At 35.9% G+C, this 19722-nt stretch overlaps 1 protein-coding gene across 3 annotated transcripts in view; it reads right to left on the reverse strand.

The window, feature by feature from the left end:
• RBPJ (recombination signal binding protein for immunoglobulin kappa J region) overlaps positions 1 to 19722 on the reverse strand; it is a 62823-nt gene that overhangs the window by 13718 nt on the left and 29383 nt on the right. For 2 of the 3 annotated variants that reach the window (XM_026120496.2, XM_064511337.1), the window contains 4 exons: positions 14788 to 14826; positions 11210 to 11305; positions 1754 to 1919; positions 65 to 239 (listed from right to left, as the gene is read on the reverse strand). In XM_026120496.2, coding sequence (XP_025976281.1) covers positions 65 to 239; positions 1754 to 1919; positions 11210 to 11305; positions 14788 to 14826 — 476 coding nt within the window. Of the gene's footprint in view, positions 1 to 64; positions 240 to 1753; positions 1922 to 11209; positions 11306 to 14787; positions 14827 to 19722 lie in introns of those variants that run through there. The other variant, XM_064511338.1, reaches the window with a different exon arrangement.

Here is a 19722-nt window from a genome sequence, read left to right on the forward strand (position 1 = left end):
AAGAAAAAATAAATGAGGCAAAATGAATTGCTACATAAAGAAAAAAACTGCAAAAAATACTTACAGTCTGCATTTTTCAGTGACTGTTTCTTTTTAGAAGGTTTGGAGATGACTTTGATCCGTTTACTGAGGAACACACCAATGTCGTCACTATTGCCATAGAACATTTTTACTGATAACATGAAGTGCTTTCTCTTGTCTGAGTCGGATATGTACAATGTTTTGGCTGTGCAATAGTTCTGTAGGTAAAAACCATACTATTGTTTCTTTTTTCAAATCAACTGAGTTCAAGAGCCTATATACATTTAATTTTGAATAAAAGAAGACAATATCCTAAATCACATCAAAAATTGCTTTCTCCGTCTCTTACCACTACGAATAACACTTGAATCCTTTTTTCTAGCTGATAATGGAACACTTCCATATGGACTATTGTTTAGTTTTTGTGAATGACTTCAGTACTTTAAATTCTTTCTGCAGACCCTACTAAGACTGGAAACCAGATGATTAGAGACTACAGGTATAGCAAAGCCATGCCTGAGTGGGCGAGAGCACTACTAAAAATAAGTTAAGTAAGAGGCTGCCTGCACAGAAACTGTGTTTGAGCCAAACCTTTCAAAAAAGGAGGAGAGAGGATTGGGTTTTGAAACAATAGAAAGTTACTAATGGCCAAATATTTAAGATAGGTGACAACAGGAGCTAACATATCTCAAAAGGAACTTTTCTTATGCTTCATTTTACAAACTGAGCATTCAGAAATTGCACAAAAACAGTGTTTATCTTGGTATTACACCAAGCACGCTTCTGAGAAGTTATACTGTAAATGTTAAAGCCTTATCATCTTCAGTAGGATCTTGTGAAATCATGTGTTTAAGCTAAAAGATATACATGGCATGGGTATTTTGAGAAAATCACTTGAGATAGTAATGGCTCTTGGAAATAACCAGCCAGATTGCAGGACAGTGCAACAAATTTGCTCAGACCAAAATCATCTAACCTGTGGTGACTGACACACTAGCTTCCACGGCACCACTATGATGAGTGACCAAGACAGGGAACTCAGATAAGTTCTATTATATACTTGAAAAAAACCTTCAGCGATGAAGGTTTCATTAGAAACGAAACATTTCTAAGGAGACTGTGCTACAAATTCTACATAGTTACATAATACTGCTTAATAAGACACCAGCCAAAATGGGCACCTACATGCTGCCAGTCTGATTTCAACTATTTACGTCATCAGAAATACCTTAAAAAATTGTACCAATTTACAGCACAGTTTAAAAAAATCTACTAAATCTATTAAAATGTTTATTTAATTTTTATTATTCTGATGCAAAGGGACTTAAAGTCTACCTCTAGCAACAGATGTTGTTCAGATACTTCCTTAATGAGATTACGCATGCACGCAAGCCAGTGAGATGGACGCATGACAAATGAAAACACTTCGAGCTAGCAACCTTACTTCAGTCAACCTTTGATGCCTACCAAATAAACTAATAGTTTACTGACTCAGACTTTGAATCAGCAACACAGAAATGAAAGTTAATATCCTGTTATGTTCCCATGAACCATCAGGTCCACTGGTTCAAATTGTCCCATATATTTTTGAGAGACTTTTTCTAACCACTTATGTAATATCTGCCACAGTATACCAGAAGTTGTCAATAAGCAAGCACATTCCTTGAAAGATGCACCATGTAGTTTTAATATCCTTTGCAGTAATTTGAATGTTTCATTACACTTGCTTTACCTTTCCTTCCAAGTTCAGCTGCTGCATTTCTTGGTCACTGTTTCCTATTCCGATGAAGGCGCAAGGTTGTGATTCTTGCTCAGTGCAACCATCTCTTTCCATTTGCTCTTTTTTTTTCTTCCATCCGCTGCCCATAAGATACACGCATGGAGGGGGACAAAAGAACCTGAAAATGAAAAATGCACAATGACATTACACACAGCTTTTAAGAAAAAAAATATTCAGACACAAACTGTTGTGTACCCAAAGCTTTCTTAGTCAATGTGTATTTTGCATTCCAGTTTATACATGCATACCCTTCACCTGCCTTGAAGATTTTCTAAAATGCAAGTCACAAGGGGAAAAAAGCAAGAAAAATTAGCATTAGGTGCATTGTCACAAAGCACCTTTCCCATTCAGTATGATGGCTAATGGCCTGCATGTTTATAAAATGAAAATGCTTTATACTCTTAGAAAGAAAAGGTTTTTTTTTTTTTTTAAAAAAAAAAAAAGCGCCTTAAAAGTGATGACAGTATTGTGCTTTCGTAGGTGGTTAATATGACGCAGTGCCTACTGCAGCTGCAGCAGCAGTTCCACAAACTAATTTAATGGGCAACTGTTGACTACAGTTTCTAAACATTTAGCGTATCATCAGCAGCAAGGAGGAAGTCTCTATTCCGCCCAAACATAAATCTCTTTTACAGTTTACAAATGGAATAAATGATTTTACATCTTCACCAATAACTGCAAAAGATATGATTTGCTCATGAAATCAGTCCACTGATCAGGTACTATTTACATCAACACGTTTAAAATTAAACACAACATTGTAACACCGTCACTCCTTAAAGTTTCTGCAAACTATTAAAGTGTAAATACTGACTGCTTTTGGTTTTAGTCACAGCTAAACCATTAGCCAACAGCTTCAGTGTATTTTTCTTCATCTGGATAAGATCAAAGTTGAAAAAGCAGTAGAACTATGAGCACATGCCAGTTTTGAGGTAGCTAAAGAGGTGTGAAGGGAGAGGATAACAAAAAAGTTTCTAATCATTCTATTTATTTCAAATCAGAGTATAGCATTTAACCTGGCAAATCTGAAGCCCAAAGAAGACTCCTACTTTATTCTTGTAGGTAGATAAATTTTTTTTTTGAAAATTTGGCCTGAGACAACTGAATTAATGGATTGTTCATGTTATTAAACACCATAAAAACTTTGATTAGTACAAGTCAGCTTTAGTATCAAAACTACGTTTAATACACTTATCTCATCTGTTCAGTACAACTAACTTTATTTAACACATATAAAACGCTTTTTAAAATAATGGAATTCTAAACAGGTGAACCCAGCTAATAATCACGTAAGACCACATGTAAAAATTAGGAATCTGAATAAATGCAAAGATTTGTAGTCATTTCAGTTAATTCTACAGAATTAATATATATTCCTTGTTAGCTAAACAAAGAACCAAATTTTAAAAGTTTCATTGCAATTCAAAATGTTTCAATGGTTATGATAACTATTCAGAATAAACCACTTCAGGCAATAAATAAATAAATAAATAAATCAAGCTTTCAGTCTTGACAAATGAATACACAGTGAAAATTTTTCACTTAATTTCACTCTTTTGAAAACACAGCACAACTGATAATATACTGATATATATACAACCTAAATATCTATGGAAGTTTTTCAAAAGCGTCATTCTCTGGTTTGAAAAAAGACGACCTACGGACGAGAATTAGTAAAAATTTTAGATCATGCAGTCAAAAGATATGCATGTTTGAGAAGCCCATTAAATTAGTTTGTGAAACTGCTCCTACAAATTGTTTTTTAAACTTAATAAATCTAAAGTGATAGAAAAAAAGCTAGTTTGCCCCAATTAAGGCAAGTCATTTCAGCAAAGATGTACGTACATAAAAATTACTTACTCCTTCTGTTGCTGTCACAAGCATAGAAATTTTGATAAACACATAATTATGAATTAATGGAAGCTACTTGTAGAAGTGAACTATTCAAAGTTTAACTAGGAATATTTGTCACACGCTTATTTCATCAGCTTCAATTATTTGTATTTTATTCTTTGAGGGAATTATGGGTCACGGGAAGTTTTGGAATTTTTTTCTTCCAATTGTAAAATGCAGAACACAGAACACCAAGGCACCAGGTAGAAACGTGCCAATTTGCAAAGCAGATGTTTCTTTATGGAACTGCCAACTTCAGAAACTACACAGTAAAGTACCTCAAAGATGATATTTTACACTTTCTGAGTAGCAGCGTAAGGGTATTCCACATTCGCAAGCTAGGCCACAAATTATGAGGCTGAAAATTACAGTTATCTGACACAGGATGAATTATGCTAACCTTATTGCTGTAGGAATTGAGGTTCTGAAGTTTGAAAGTCACAGAAAGAGTAAGCATTAATAAATAAGTAACATTATCAAACAGCACACATGGTATATTACCATTCTGTTTACTATTCTGCTTTTTGCTCCTTATCTTTTTGCTACTTGACATCTTTTTCAGTTTTCTTCATAAAGATGCAGAACGTTGCAACAGGGGCATATTTAAAATCATCATGAATTTCTTTTACATGTCATCTAAGTCCTTCCCATCCTGTTATAAAGTTTTGATCTCAGAAACAAAAATGTATTTCCTAGTTCTCAATTGCATTTATTTCAAACATCAGATCAGCGCAGATTGCATGACCTAATTATGCTCAAATGTTTCTCTGCCTTAAAGGAAAGATGATCTTAAGATGACTTATGTTTGTGAGAAAGACAATGCAATGACTAAGGTCAAAGTCATAAAAACACATCAAAGAACAACGAGTTTACTTTCTACACCAATCTGATTTATTTTCATGTATCATCCAACATCTAGATATGAATATTATAATCGAGTTAAAAATCTATTCTGAGGCTCATCCACTGCTTGCTGTAATTTCTGGCATGTTTCAGGAAAACAGAAATACAAAACAAAGCAAGAAATAGCTTCAGCATTACACTGAGGAAATTTCGGTTATACACAATTTTGACCTAAACATTAAAAAAAAATTTATAGACATACACAGATGAGAAGAGAAAGTCACATTTTTGTTAGACCAACAAGGGCAACCTGCCCAGATAAGGTTTAGGAGACCTACTCTACTTTGACATCCTAGGGAGAGGGCCATCGCCATGCTTCCGACATGCTAATACATTTAAAGGGGGGTTATGAACTAAAACTACAGCTAGAAAAATGTAATTTTTAAGATTGAAGTAACAGATACATTTATTTAATTGACTAGCTTGTAGAAACACACCCAGACCCCCAGAAAAACACATCGCATATCTAATCAATTTCTGAACTCTCAAACTCAAAAGACAGTGCCAGATCCCTCCATGCAGAACAGTTTTAATAGAAGCATTTGATAATTTCCTTATCACGGATTATAAAATATTTCCAATTAAGAAATTATACAGAGATTAAAAATTAATATCAATGTTTATTAACCGAGGAACACTTAGCAAAAAAAACCAAACTAAACCATAACAAAAAGCAAACACCTCAAGCTCTGCATTTCAACTAGGTATAATACAGTAAAGCAAATCACACATTCAGTTTACTTTTCTCCCTCATGTACTCTTTTTGTATTTATCTTACTGGCTAGAACACAATAAAAAAATTGCAAGCCTTTTTCATATCAACTTTCATTTCAGCTTTGTTACAAGCCTAGTTCTTTGAATAACTACAACCTCTAGATGGCAGTAAAGACCTATAAGAAACATGTTTCAACCCACTGCCAAAGAGAAAAGCTGCCACAAGAGCTAAAATGCTCTTTTAAAATAGAGAAAAGCACTGGAAAACTATGAATTATGAACAAAGAAAGAAATTCTTGCAGCTTAGAGAATTTTAAGTTTGGTGTAAACTGTCAAGCAAGAGGAAACAGCCTGAATGGTCACAACTGTGATGGGTTTTCTGAACCTCTTACTCAGTCTTCAGATATAGACTAGTCTGGTGGCTTTTTACTTCATATTTACAATCCCAGGAACTAATGTACAAGCCATTAACTATAGCTTTCCTATTCAATTTAGTGTGAATAAGCAATGAGGATCCACAGACTTCTAATTCTCACAGAGGATTAAAGAATCTGATCAATAAAACAATAACCGTTGGAAATAGTTTTTCCAATTAATAAATAATTTCCATATAAACAGGAATGTATATGTTTATGTGAGAGGCTGGCTTTCAGATAACTATGAAGAAAAAAGAAAAAGAAAGATTCTTTCCCCCCTGCTTCAAAAAAAAAAGCTAATTTAGGTAAAGTAATTTCCAGTATTACTGACTGAATATTTGGTAGGACGAGGTCTGGTGGAACAAATGAAAATACTCTTCCTTCAGCCTTTGATTTACAGAGCCTACCTCTTTTTTCTTTAACCACAAAACTAAACTAAGACTGAGTGGGAGATAAAAATTCCTCTGAAGTATTAATCTGACCTATAGAAAAAACAAAGTGATAGGTGCTGGAGGGACAAACAGCTGCCTCTGGTTCTTCTGAGCTTGGTCAGAATTTTCAGTACAAGAAGTAATGGTGGAAAATCATGTAGGGCATAATTTCCTCATCAGACTGATACATATTCCCTTAATACCTCTTCTCTATGCCATGAGTAGACTGGCAAATCCTTGTTAAATGAGCAGTAAAACAACACTGGGGGGATGCATTTTTATGCAAGATCTGCTGCGGATCAACTCTGTGAGTTCACTCACTCCTGGAAGTATAGCAACCAGGAATGTCTTGTGGGACAAAACCCATTCCACACTTGTTAGTGCTTCATGGCAAGATGCATGTTCAGTGCCTCCTATTTGCTGATGTAAAGCACAGTGACTGGTCGACTGGCTGAACCCAGACATTATTTTGGGATCTCAGATCTCAGAAAGTACTTCATGTATTCATTCTTACTTGTACTGCAAGTACTTCATACTTCTCTCCGCAACATTTAGTTGTGGTTCTTCTGACTCCTAGTTTCTCAGAGGAAGCTACTCTCTCTGTGATGCTCCTCATATGCAGCTTCCAACTGGTGTAATTAAAATAGTTGGCAGCTTTAAATGAAGCTAACATTGGGACTGACATTAGCCAGGGAAGGTCAGAGGTTCCATCTCCAAATACAAAGCGCATCCCCATAATGCCTTCTCCCACTGATTCTGCGAGATTTGCAAAACAGTAACTCAGTACAATAAATGGAACAAAGCTGGTAATCCGTCTGTTCTGACGAGTCTTTCCATCAGACAGATTGGAAACTGAACATTTTTCCATGGCAAGAACATCAAGCTCAGGTTTGTCTAAAGATGCTCCCCTTCATTCTAAATGACTCCAGGGGAAGAGTAAGAAAATTTACCACATGTTCTAGTGATTCCAGCATCCTGACTGCAACAAGAGAAGGTGGAATAGGTTGAGTCTTCAGCATCATCTGGAGTATTGTTCTTAATCAGACCAAAAAAACAAGGAGAGAACAATGCGCCCCCTCAGCCCCTTCAGTCAACTAAGGCCTATCAATACAGAAAAAATATGGTACTTCAAGTAAAAAAGGACTTGCCAGGGAGGATGAGGTGGAATATAAAATAAACTAAGCTCATGTCACTGCTACCTAGTTCTGATGCACTCAGTGTTCTTTTAAAAACCACAGGCTTCTGTTCTCAAAGGTATGCTTTTCTAAATTGTCCAAGTCAGCCCTGCGTTCACCTTACAGAAGTCCTTGCCTTGAGGAGGATTTAGAGGCATCTACCGCCTTGTTTTCTTTCTGTTCAGGGTGACATTAGCAGGTAAGTCGTTTTCCTTTGCATCTGTTGGTCAATTCGGAGTCAGTCAAGACAGGAGATACGTTTGTCAATTACCCACATTGCTCTGAGCATGAACCCACTCAGCAGTCTTCCTTCCTTCCTGGGAGTGAAGGAACTGACAACATCCACTAAAGTATATAATACAACAAGAAACAAATGAAAAATAATTAGGTGCTAAAGTGCTAAGGATAAGGCAGGGGAGTCACGTGGCAAGCCTTGGAAAAGGCAACGCACTCAACAAGAATGTTAACCAGACAGCAGGCACACTCAGTGCGGCGAAGAGAAGTATTTGAGCAGAAACTACAGAAGCTCCTTCACCAACAGCTCTAAAACAAGATGCAGCTATAACATCCTGTAAGGGCAATGTTTAAACTCAGAATAGCTTATACTCCACAAGTGCCACTCTGGCTCACATTCTTTCACTAACTACTCCTGGGATCCAAAACACTTCAGCCCTTCAAACTGCTGAATGTTCATACTGTTCAAACTGTGCCCCTTCCACTAAGGACGGCAGACTCTGAAGGGACAAATCTCTGTGAATGGTAACTATGGAAAAAACACAACAAGCACAAGCCTAACACCCACGCTCATCAGGGCTAAACGTCACCTGAGCCTCTAGTCTCCTGTCAGCTGAATGCCTTTAAAAGATGACAGCCATCCAACAGCAAACATTAGGCAAAAAGACTTGAACTCAACTCAGGTCCAAAACACAGTGTGTTAAGCTTCTTACCTCCTGACTTCTTCTTCTTCTTCTGTTAAATTAAATAGTATTGACTTTGAGAAAAGCAAGGCTAATAAGAAGGGCCCGCTCAAAGAAGAAAGAAGTCTCACATCATTACTATACTAGTATTTAGGGTTTCAGACTAACATAGAAAGTCTCCATCTACTTGGCAACAACCTGGAATTCTATTTCTATGAAGCACATTTAAAACAGACCATGACGTACAAGACCTGCACATTCTACAGTGAGTTTGACAAGAGTATTTCACCACCTACTAAGCCTCATCAAAACACTAAAAGGTAGTTATTGTCCTTAACTTTCAATTTTGCTATGCAAAGTTTATTAATGAGAAATATTTTCCATGACCTTACAACAAAGTTTAAAGAGCGGAATAGAAGGTGGACTTTTTTTTACCTTCTATATTTAACTGAAAGATGCACCAAATTTCAGAAACAAGTCCTTTTATAATTTGAATTTTTATTTATGAAGTGTAATACAACTTATTCTTTATGTATCAAAAGCAAACTAGATTATATCTATGTTATACTGAAGCCCTGTAAAAAATATGAAGAGATACCTTTCCATAAAAATAAGTATGAAATAGATTGGTCTATAAAGCAGTAATGATGTACGCAAAACATTTCACTTCAGAAAAGCTACTGAATATAAAAAAGGGTGAAAACTAAGTTGACCAATTGCATAAGACAGCCTTAAACCTCTACTAACTTTGTTCAGTCCAGCAGTGTGAAAGATCAAAGGCACGTTTTGGTATGAATAAAACTGCAGTATTTTTTTTTTTTTTTAAATTGATACACTTTAAGAAGAGAAGCTGAGATAAGTTTCATGAAGCTACGCTGAGTTAGGCAAATGAACTTCACCTCACAAACCCTAGAGTGATAGAAGAATGCCTATTACTAGTTGGCAATCCTTCCATGCAGTGAGAAACCAATTACTAACTTACATGTTACCAATACTTGAGAATTCAACAATGCATACATTAAAGTAGTTTTAACAGGATTGAGTAAAGTACCTTCAAGGCAGCAAGAAGGTATGGCAATGCTGACTTTGAGACGCACACAGGAGCTTTCAGAAGCAAGTAGCAAGTAACAATTTAAAGCATTGATCTGTATTCTTCACAACACTTCTGTAAGTCTTCTCAACAGTAATGGAAATTTTAATAATCAAAACAACATAAGTTATCTTTGTATTTTCTTCCTTCTTTTGATGCAATCTATTCTCCAAAATAATGAGATACAGGGCAAGTTTGTAAAATGTTCCTATCCTCATGAACTGCTCTGGCCTCAGGAGAAAAAACTTACTGAAGTTATACTCAAGCTATTTAGACATTCACTTTCCTATCTGCAGGTACACACCCCATTTTTTCAGAGGCAATATGCTTAATTCATCTGCAGTGAGCCTTAACTATGCTACTTTTGCATGAAAACACAATCTGTGAAGATAAAAATCAGAGGTTCCTATATAGTCATGATAAAAATTTTTGGTTGTGGAGCTTGCTGAAAAGATTTAAAGGTGTTATTAATTGCTAGTAAGGCCCTGCATTGCAACTCCTTTGCATCACCTGTTGCAGTAAGTGACAGAGGCCTGTAGAGATGTATAATAAACACAGTACACTTTTTGCTTTTGTGTCCTTCCTTCTTCCTCTTTCACTGATTTCGCATTTGATCATCATCAAGAATTTCAGAGAGATCTAAAAAGTACTCGAGTAAACAATTGAATGGAGCTGCAAAACGTGGACACTGCCCAGAAGAAAAGACTTTAGACACTGGCTATCATGGAAGAAGACACATACTGAAAGACCAATATCCAGAGAGAGAATTCTGAAGAACAGTTAAAAATACAGTCTGCATCTTTATGATTCAGAAACATTAGAAAGTTATTTGATTGGTAGCATCAAACTAAGAATTTTGCAGGCTTATTTCTGATGGACTCCTGTTTTCTAACAGTTTCAAGATAAAAATGCTAACCACTCCAATCTCTGAAAACTGTAGAAAGCATAATGATCTAGTAAGATATACATGAGAGTGAAGGACATTAAAAATAATGATCAAACATTAATAATAAACATTAATAACATTGATTTTTACAGGATATTTATCAGAATTGTATTTATAAATAACTGACCTGTCGCTGTTTTTAAAGTTATCACAGATCTGATCCAGAAATCTATCTTTCTGAGGCTAGCAGTTTTCCTCTCATATCAATTTGAAGTGACTCAGGGAAAATGGTATCTCCTCTGTAAACAGCCACTACTAATCACCTTCTTTTCCTCCAGAATTGAAATGAAGGGTTTAAAATTAAATGTTTTAAATGTTTAACTTTACCATGAAAGGTTAAACTATTGGGAAAGGTGAAAACACAAAGTTCCTCTCATTTTTTCAATATTTGATTTTAAGATAGTCAATAAACTGAGGTAATCATCAAAACATTTTTTGCAGATTAGCTTGTCTTTGCTTGATTATCATTGACATGAGTTCTTCTTACTTTTCAAGATGACACACAAAACTAAGAAATTCAGCTAGCAGAAAACTAGAGAAATAGCTGCAATAGGTACAATTCTACTACAGCAATGGGATATAAAGAAGGGCAATTAGCTTAAGTTCCCTATTCTTCCTTTAGGAAAGCAACAGTACAGGAAGAAGCTTCTTGGGCATCACAACATCCACAGAGCCAGTGGAAGAAAAACTCCACCCATAGATAAAGAACCTATTGGCAGAAGCAGGCATCACTATGTTGAATACCACAGGCTTGTAACATTCATTATATAATTAGCTGATTTACAAGGACACACTTCATTTTATGTATCTTCAGAGTATATTATAGTCTGAGGAATTCTGCTCAGTATTATGCACCAAAATACACACTATATATTGTTCACCCAGCTGGGATCAGTGGAGGGAAGACAGGAAAAGAAACTTACCTTTTTTCATTTCCATATGACTTCTGCGCAACTTTTGCATGGAGTATTAGCACTGTTTGATCACCTCGCTCCTTTAGGTAATTTCGCATTGCTTCCCTAAAAATTAAAAGACAAAGTAAGCTTTGAAAGCTCTTTTTGTTTGGTTTATAATTATAATAATCCACAGAGATCTGGGAAAAAATAAATATAACTGAAATTGCGGGGGGGGGGGCAACTGTAAGTATACTAATAGGGTCAAAATAAGCTTGCATTATTTTCTAAGACAATTGCATAGTAAAAAGAAGAAACAGTCTTGTATTGAAATTGCAGTGGTCTTTGGCCATTTACCAATATTACTTCATTTTCCAGAAAAAAGAATGATCATTATGTAAAAATCATGCTGACATTCATTTCAATGCCCATCCTGACATCATGTTCAAAGCCTGATTTTATAAAACACCATGCTACAAATATTTGATTAGAACACACTTCATTAATTCAATGCCATCTCCTTAATCAATAATTCAGTCTCCCATAATAATGGAGACAAACGGTTCAGAATTTTTGCCTATGCTGTTAACTGAATCAATGTCATGTTTATAGGAGTTTTCTTCTGGCTGTGAAGATACTAAAAAAGGTTTAAATTCTTCAGAAGCCTATTCGTCTATCTTTCTAAGCTTTCTCTTTCCTGCACGTAATCAGGCAAAAGAATTTTAGATTTTCTATCATTCATCACCACCATAATGACAGAAGACAGATAAAAGTTGTGATCACCTCAGACGCACCAACAGCCATTCCTTGAAAGAAAAAGGGGAGCAATACATGCTATCATTCTTCAGTGTAATAATCTAACTGCCCATTAAGCAGCTTGCCAAATTCAGCATCCAGGGGTCTAGCTGCCTTAGAGTGCTGACAGGCGCACCTGTAACTCCCAGGCTGAGCTTCTGCAGGTTGAATGCCTACATTACACCAATGAACTCATCTTTAAAGTCATCAACCAGAGAAACAAATTATGAATTTAACAGGAAGTTATATGAAGTGGTGAAACTACAGAAGAGGAATTTTTGGTGAACTGCATGCAGCTGCTGAATTCCCTTCAGACAGACCTAGAACACCAAAACAAACAGATGCCTTGGCTTCTTAAAGAAATGATTCCAGTGAGAAAAGATGCAAGATATAAGCAATATTATGTTGACTCAAAATCCCCCAGATAGAGATTCACAGAGCAGGTAGATGGAGGGGAAAACCCAATCCCATTTTGCTAACAATGCTCTGTAAGTTCTTGCATTTGCCATGCCTGCATAAGAGTATGATCAGTGCGCTACATGTTCTATGTAAATAAGCAGGATATAACAGCAGAGAAAGACCACCTGAACTGCTGTTTTAAATCTGGATTAACTCCATATATTTACATTTCGCTAATAACTGGTAACAGGTGCATGAAAGCACAGAGGGTAAGAACTGTCTCGAAGTGCATATACCTACTTTCATCAGAATCATTATTTAAGAGTATATTTTAAACCACAAAATCTAAACACAATTCACTCTCAAATTATTATAGTGCATTTCATTATGACATTCATTAGCTGTTTTTAACTAGGTTAAAAACTTTTTATGTCCAAGCTCATAACATGAAATAGTCTATTAAGACCTGTTATACTAAATGTTTTTTCAATTTGACTAACATTAAAAAAAAAACAAACACACCCAAACAAAGCAACCCCTCCACCCATAATAATGCTAAGGTGCTATCTAATATATCACAGAGAAATTCTGCCTTTTCTCTTGGTCTGTTGCTACAGTGGACTCACACAATTTGAGCTCTTGGGAGAACTGGGAGTGTGTCCCCCCAGTACCTCTCACTGATAAAGAAAATATAAAACCACTGCAATTCTTATATGGCATTTTTCATTATTAAATCTCAAAGGTTTTTTCAAAGGTAGTACTATTATAATTTATATTTTACTGCAAAAACAAGTGACACGATGAACAAAGTTGTGAATAGCTTTATTCTTTCAAGGATGTTGTATAGTGGGGGCGGGGGGGGGGGGAAGCTTTAGTATTTTCTCAGGAAAACACACACGAGAGTTTTCCTGTTACACCGGAGCTTGCATGAGGATGAACAGATTATCAGACACACAGGAGTGCCTTTAAAAAAATAAATCATGCCTTTAGAAGGATAGAGATATATTTTTGAGTGCTGCATAAATGAATTATAAAGATTGCCATGGCAGTTTTTCATTTTTAGCATTGTCTCTTCAAAGGAAAAAAGTTAGGTTGCTTGGTTCCAGCCTCTCTCTTCTGGTATAGAAAAAGCTTACAAGCTACTGTGTTGACAAACGACTAGCAGTTCCCAGGTGCCTACTTAGTACTCGCAGAAAAAAGTACCTTCCAAATCTAGCAGCTAAAACCTTGTACATGAAATGCAGACTTATTACACTTAGTAGACAAAATTGTTCACGCCAAGACTTTACTAAATAGTCTTTAATTTTGTTGCTGTTGTTGTTAAATTGTAGAAGGTAAATTAGCAACTTAAGGGTGACACTAACAGGTGTTACTGCTCAAAAAGGAAAACAGTCCATGACTTAAAACTTAATTTCTTGAAATAGCCCAGAAATTAAGCAAGTCAATAGGAAAGTGTTACGTTTGTTTAATTACTTATATGTCAGTATAGAGCAATTCTGCATTGAAATGCAAGTGTCGTACTTATCCAGAAATGCATTGAGACAAATATCCCTGACAGAGAACATAGATGCTTTTTGCCTGGTGGTTTACACCAGGTATCATAATTTCACTCAGACCAGAAGCAGGCTAGAGCAACAATGGGTGCCTGCGCCCTTATACAGTGTTATTACCACACGCAACTGTAAAAAAGATTGCAGATCTTGCGTACTTCCAGCAAACAGAGGATTTAAACTCAATAGTTCCTTATAATCAGCAGACAGACTGTGATACAGAACAATAAATATTTGCACTGACTGCGTCACAACAATTTGAAAATGGTGACTACTTAACAGCAGCTATTGTAAATCCTTCCCAGGTGACACAAGAGCAATGCAGGCACAGTGTGCCACACTTGCCCCAGTGAACTGCCTTAATGGTGCTATTTGACATTATCTCTGACTGTTTAGACTTCATCAAAATTTGATTAAGATCATTCTTTGACAGCAGCATGTTAATTTTGCTCTTAACTGCAGCATGACAGCACTAACAAAACAGCTGAAATTTGCCAGTAAAGAATGTTATTTTATATGACTTTACAAGTCGCTTCTGCCCAAAAAAGAAATCTGACTCATCTCTGGGGATTTAAACCTAACCAGATTCACACTCTACTGAATAATACACAACAACTGATACATGAAATCAATACAATTTCTAAAAAGGCATTTTGAATTTCATATTAAAAATAAATAAGCCACTTACTGTTCAGCGTTTTACTTCTTGCTGATTGCTTACAAGAATTGCATTTTTGGAAAGCTTTGACATATAAAGTTCTAGGATTAGCAACCCACAATTTGTTATCTATCTCTGAAATCCTTTTTGAGACAAAAAGGGTAAGTTTATAAAACTGATAAAAATGGAAATACTTTAATGCTTACCTGGTGAGCCGCTTCGGTTGAGGTCGCTCTCCAAACTTCCTGAAAAAAAAAAAAAAGTGCTAATTTAAAACAAAAACATTTAGTCATAGTTTTATAGTGAAATATAATCCCAATTCTACAATTTCTGAATATGTATTATAAGTTGGTATATTTTCTTTGTAATTTCCTAGATAAAACACTATTAAAATACCAACCACCTCCTTGCAACAGCTCTTCCCACAACTGCAGAGGCATTTTTTATTCAAAACACCAGATAACCTTCTTTCCTAAACATCTACAGAAAACAAATGTTTCTTTGATATGTTATTTTAACGCTAAGCAAGTCTTCCATTTATTTCCAGCTTATAAGCCAATAAAAAAAAAATGCCCCCACCAACTCATTCTTTTTTTATTATACTTTCAGCTAGAGTAGCATTTAGTTTCTTCTAAATTGCTTTTGGATAGTGCAGATATTACAGCTAAAAACAGTTATTATCAACATACAGAAATTAGCAGACTCTTCCCTGATTCTGAGTTGGCAAAACAGAGCGAATGCTTCCCATCAGGACAATTTCTCAGAAATTGGTTTCTCCTCAGCGATTTCTTACAGAAAGGATGACAACATATTTCATACGTGCTGGTACAGACATATAAGAAACAGTATCTCCTACAAAACATAGCCAAGCATGATCTAAAAATATCCTGCTACACATCTAATGTTATTTACCCCGAAGTGTTTTCAGACAGCTGTATTTTTCCTGCAGTCCTTCAACACTGCCCTTGAGAGAATACCCTCCTTGGACTAGGACCGTCCAGAAGAGTCTGAGCTTTCATAAGACAATGAATTCACACAGGACAGACAATGAATTCACACAGGACAGAAACATTTTCACTCGCAAAGATGCCCCCAAGCAGATTAAACCAAAACTGTCAGGTAAAAGATCTGACAAAAGTCTGCACCCAACAAATGCGTATCTGCTGTTCAACCTGGTAAGGAAGTATAACCACAAACTAAAACGAGGACAAAAAAGAAATGCACATCAGCTTTAAGACAAGCATCTAGCAGGCTTAGCTTAACACCTTTCTCCCTAAAAATAAACTGAGGCACAAGAGACAGAGCCTCTGCTGACAGTGTTCATAAGCATCTCTCTGACTTGCCAAGCTCTTTGATAAACTGGCATATATTTCCCTTTATGCCTCCTGGATAATGAAATAAACCCTCCTCTAATATCTCCCTACAACAGAGATGGATGCTCCCTGGAAGCAGCAGCCCCCACTGCTGGGGACAGTTAAATGCTGCCACAAGAAGCTCCCCCATCTATGCAGTGGGTCTGTCCTGAACACTGTGGCAATTGGTTGCAGAAGTATTTGATACATTCCTATTTCATCTCGGTACTTCTAGAAATGTACCAAGTAAAAATACAGAGTTAATGCAATGTACAGAGTTAAGCAGAATAGCACTCTCCTCATAAGACGACAACATTCAGCAAGTTTTAACTCTATTCTTAAAGACTTAAGAAACTTGTCTTCTAAAGTGCCATGGTCCAGTCTACACAGAGGAATTAAATAAATAGTTTTAATCTATATGAAGATAATGAAATCAAAATGTATTTTTACTAGGGGCTCAAGTTCATGTTTTCCTTTGTTGGTGTTAGTGTACCGCCCACTTGTTTGACCCGTGTATTTTAGAAACCATTCAAAAGACTGTATTTTCAGTTTAAATGAAATTAAAATTCTTGCTGAAAGATTTATTTTTATGCATTTTAAATTTCAAGGCCTACTGAACATGTATTTCATTTATATTTTTCATTGTCGTATGCATATGCTGCCTTGTCCTAATGTAACTTAGGAACATAACTAAAAAAACTCAATTTTGCAGTTACATGGATAGACAGACACTACCAAGAGGAAGGTTATATCCCAGCACCTTTCTGCATCTAGCACTTATGTCTTCAGGATCTGCCTAACTTCATCTCCCCAGCACATCATGTACCTTTGATTTTCCTTCACTAACAGTGTAAGTAGGCTCCCCCTGCAGTACTATCTATAAAATTAGTTATTGCTCTCCCCTGAAGACCAAGGATCACCTCTGGCAGAGGATTCACCCATCTGCGAATCACCTTGACTAGACAACAGATTACCTTTAATCAAGACTCTACGGACAAACAAAAGAAACTGAAGATTAGCTGCACAGTTTTACATAGAACTACATTCTTTGTTTCAATCCCTCTGCACAGTTTAATTCACACAGAAAGAAAAAAAAAAAGGTAGTTATATTTGGAGCAAAGGAGGTATTACACACACTACACTTGCAGTGTGGCCTACAAACCCAATCCAAGATGAGGACACTAGTATGCCAGAAGCTGCATGACACGAAGTCCCAGACAAAACCTTATGTTCTGCTCATGTATAACTCTTGAGTTCAGCACATTTATTCCCTTGCATGTACACTTATTACTGCCTAAAAAGAGCTTTAATAACAAGGTATCTATATAAAACAGTTGCAATTTTTTAATGGAAGGAATTAAATCTTTTTCTTTAGTCAAATTCTCAACATTCAGCTCAGAAAAAAAAGTACCCACATCTCCATTCTTTCAATGCAGAACTAAAGCACTAAGTCATCTTTGGACCAAGGATGGTCAGCTACTTTTTTCTCAGTAATCTCATCTGAACTGATGACTGGTTGCTGTGTATCCTATTCTTCGGTATCAATAAGCAGCACATTCCCCTACTACCTCAAAGTCTTCACAAGGATCCCATAAATGGTCTTCAGAAGCAAAACCTCTAGGTTTTGACTTACAAGGCACTTAAAGTAGTAGAAATCTGGACAGTAGTAACAATATTTTAGTAAAAGCTAATGTGACTTTTCAAAAGGAAAGTCATGTATCATAAAGAATTATTTAAATAAGTGACCAATACGTACATGGGTAAGGTTGACTGGCAAAGCATTTTTAGGCATCCAGAAGAAAAAAATCTCACTTGTTCAAAGACAGCAACAGTCAAAGTTAGAATTCAAGAATTAAGAATGGAATAGAAAACACAGCAAATAAACATTAGTATGTCACAGCATTATTCCATCATACATCCATAATTCTAAATACTCCCTGAAGTGCATGGTAAACCATAATGAAGGAGGTTATCTCAGCATAAGAAAGGATACCAGGAAAGTAAATAAGGATGGTCAATAGTTTTCATATGCAATAGGCTGAGACCCCTTAGCCTTTTGCAAGCAAGAGAGCGTGAGAGAGAAGGGACAAACAGATGTAAAGGCCTGTAAGAACCATTAATGGTGTGCAGAAGGTGACAAGCAGGTGGCTATTCATTAGTTCTCAGAAGCACAGGAATTATACAATAAACCTTATGTCTGGAAGTTTCATTCTAAAACAAAAAGACTTCTCACCTTAAAAAAAAAAAAAAAAGAAAAAAATACAAAAACACCCACAATACAAGTAAGTTGTGCAGCATATTGCTAAAGGATATTATTGAGGTAAAGAAAGGATTAAAAAAATCATACAAAAGTCTTGTACAGAACTCCATCAGTTTCCATTAAGTGTAATGATTATTTATAATCTTATTCTCAGGAAGACCTAAGCCATGATTTACCAGCAGCAAGAAAGTTACCAGAAAGAGAGAACTGTCTAGATTTACCCTGCCTTTCATCTTCTTTCCCTAATTGGCCATTACCGATAGCTAGCAGGCATGGTCCAGTAAGCAGGCACTTACAAACGCCCTGTATTACACAGCAATCTGCTTTCTGCAGCACTTGCGTCCTGGAGGTCAGAATTACTGCCAAATTTTCGGTCACACTGCAGAAATCAAGATACACAAACATGATATGAGAATAAAAAAGAATTTAGTATTACATGTATTGTGTTTAACAGTTCATTTGTTTATTTTGTCCATACATTTTCAATCTGATGTAGATACCTGTATCAACAATGCAAACTGAAGTGCAGAAGCTATCAGTGGAGAAACCACATTTTTTTCTGATCACACAGAAGAGTAAGAGGCTTTTTAATTTTTGTGACGTCAAGACAGCCAGTTTGAGAGTGCAAGCACATTATCTACAGTTTTGTACTAAATGACATTGAAATACCCACAATCATAGATTGTACAAACCTCTGTACTTGGCTGGCATAGTGATGAATGAGCCAGGTCAGACATTTCAAGGTTACCTCTGAGTTGACAGAGCCTGCAATATTTTCATTGAGTAGCTTTGCCTGGATTTTGCTGGAATTTCTTTTTATATTCAGCTTTTTTTTCCCTTCCTCCTCTTCATTTACATCTCAAAAGTATGCAGATTTACAGATTAAAAAAATATATATATACAGGAGTGGAAACTACATATGTGTCACAGTTTTATTCCTATAGTGATTATTAAACAAGCTAAATATACATAATTTCAAGTCCTAATTATAAGTCCATTCTTAAAGTCTTATTTGAATGTTCTCCACCATTTCACTTCCTCTTTTTTTTATTGTACTATTCAAGACTAAGCACTGTTTCAGGTGTACTATATTGGAATGCTGGACATACAGGCAAGTTGCCATTTCAGTTCACAAAACTAATTCAGACAAACAGTATTTTTATTAGTATTTCCCTAATATACTGCACTGCAAACTTGAATGTGAGCATTAGTCCAACCACAATGACGCGCTGTTGTATCTAGTTGTATTTGTTCCAATAATTCTTTTCCCAGTCCTGTATTTTCTCCAGCCACAAGCTTATATCCTATTAGTTCATGAATTTTATGTCTTCTGATACTTTGCAGAAATTAATTTCACTGCTACATTTTTCACTGTAGAAATAACTTTATTGACACATCACATCCCAGATCATTCTTTTGCTCCAAAGCCCATCCTTTTCATGTAGCAAGTGCCAGTTTACCATTCAGACTTCTATTGAAACAGAATGGGAAGTTAATTTTCTTTATTTCTTTTTAACTTATTACAAAAT

Source organism: Dromaius novaehollandiae, chromosome 4, assembly GCF_036370855.1.
Source record: "Dromaius novaehollandiae isolate bDroNov1 chromosome 4, bDroNov1.hap1, whole genome shotgun sequence".
Taxonomy (NCBI): Eukaryota; Metazoa; Chordata; class Aves; order Casuariiformes; family Dromaiidae; genus Dromaius; species Dromaius novaehollandiae.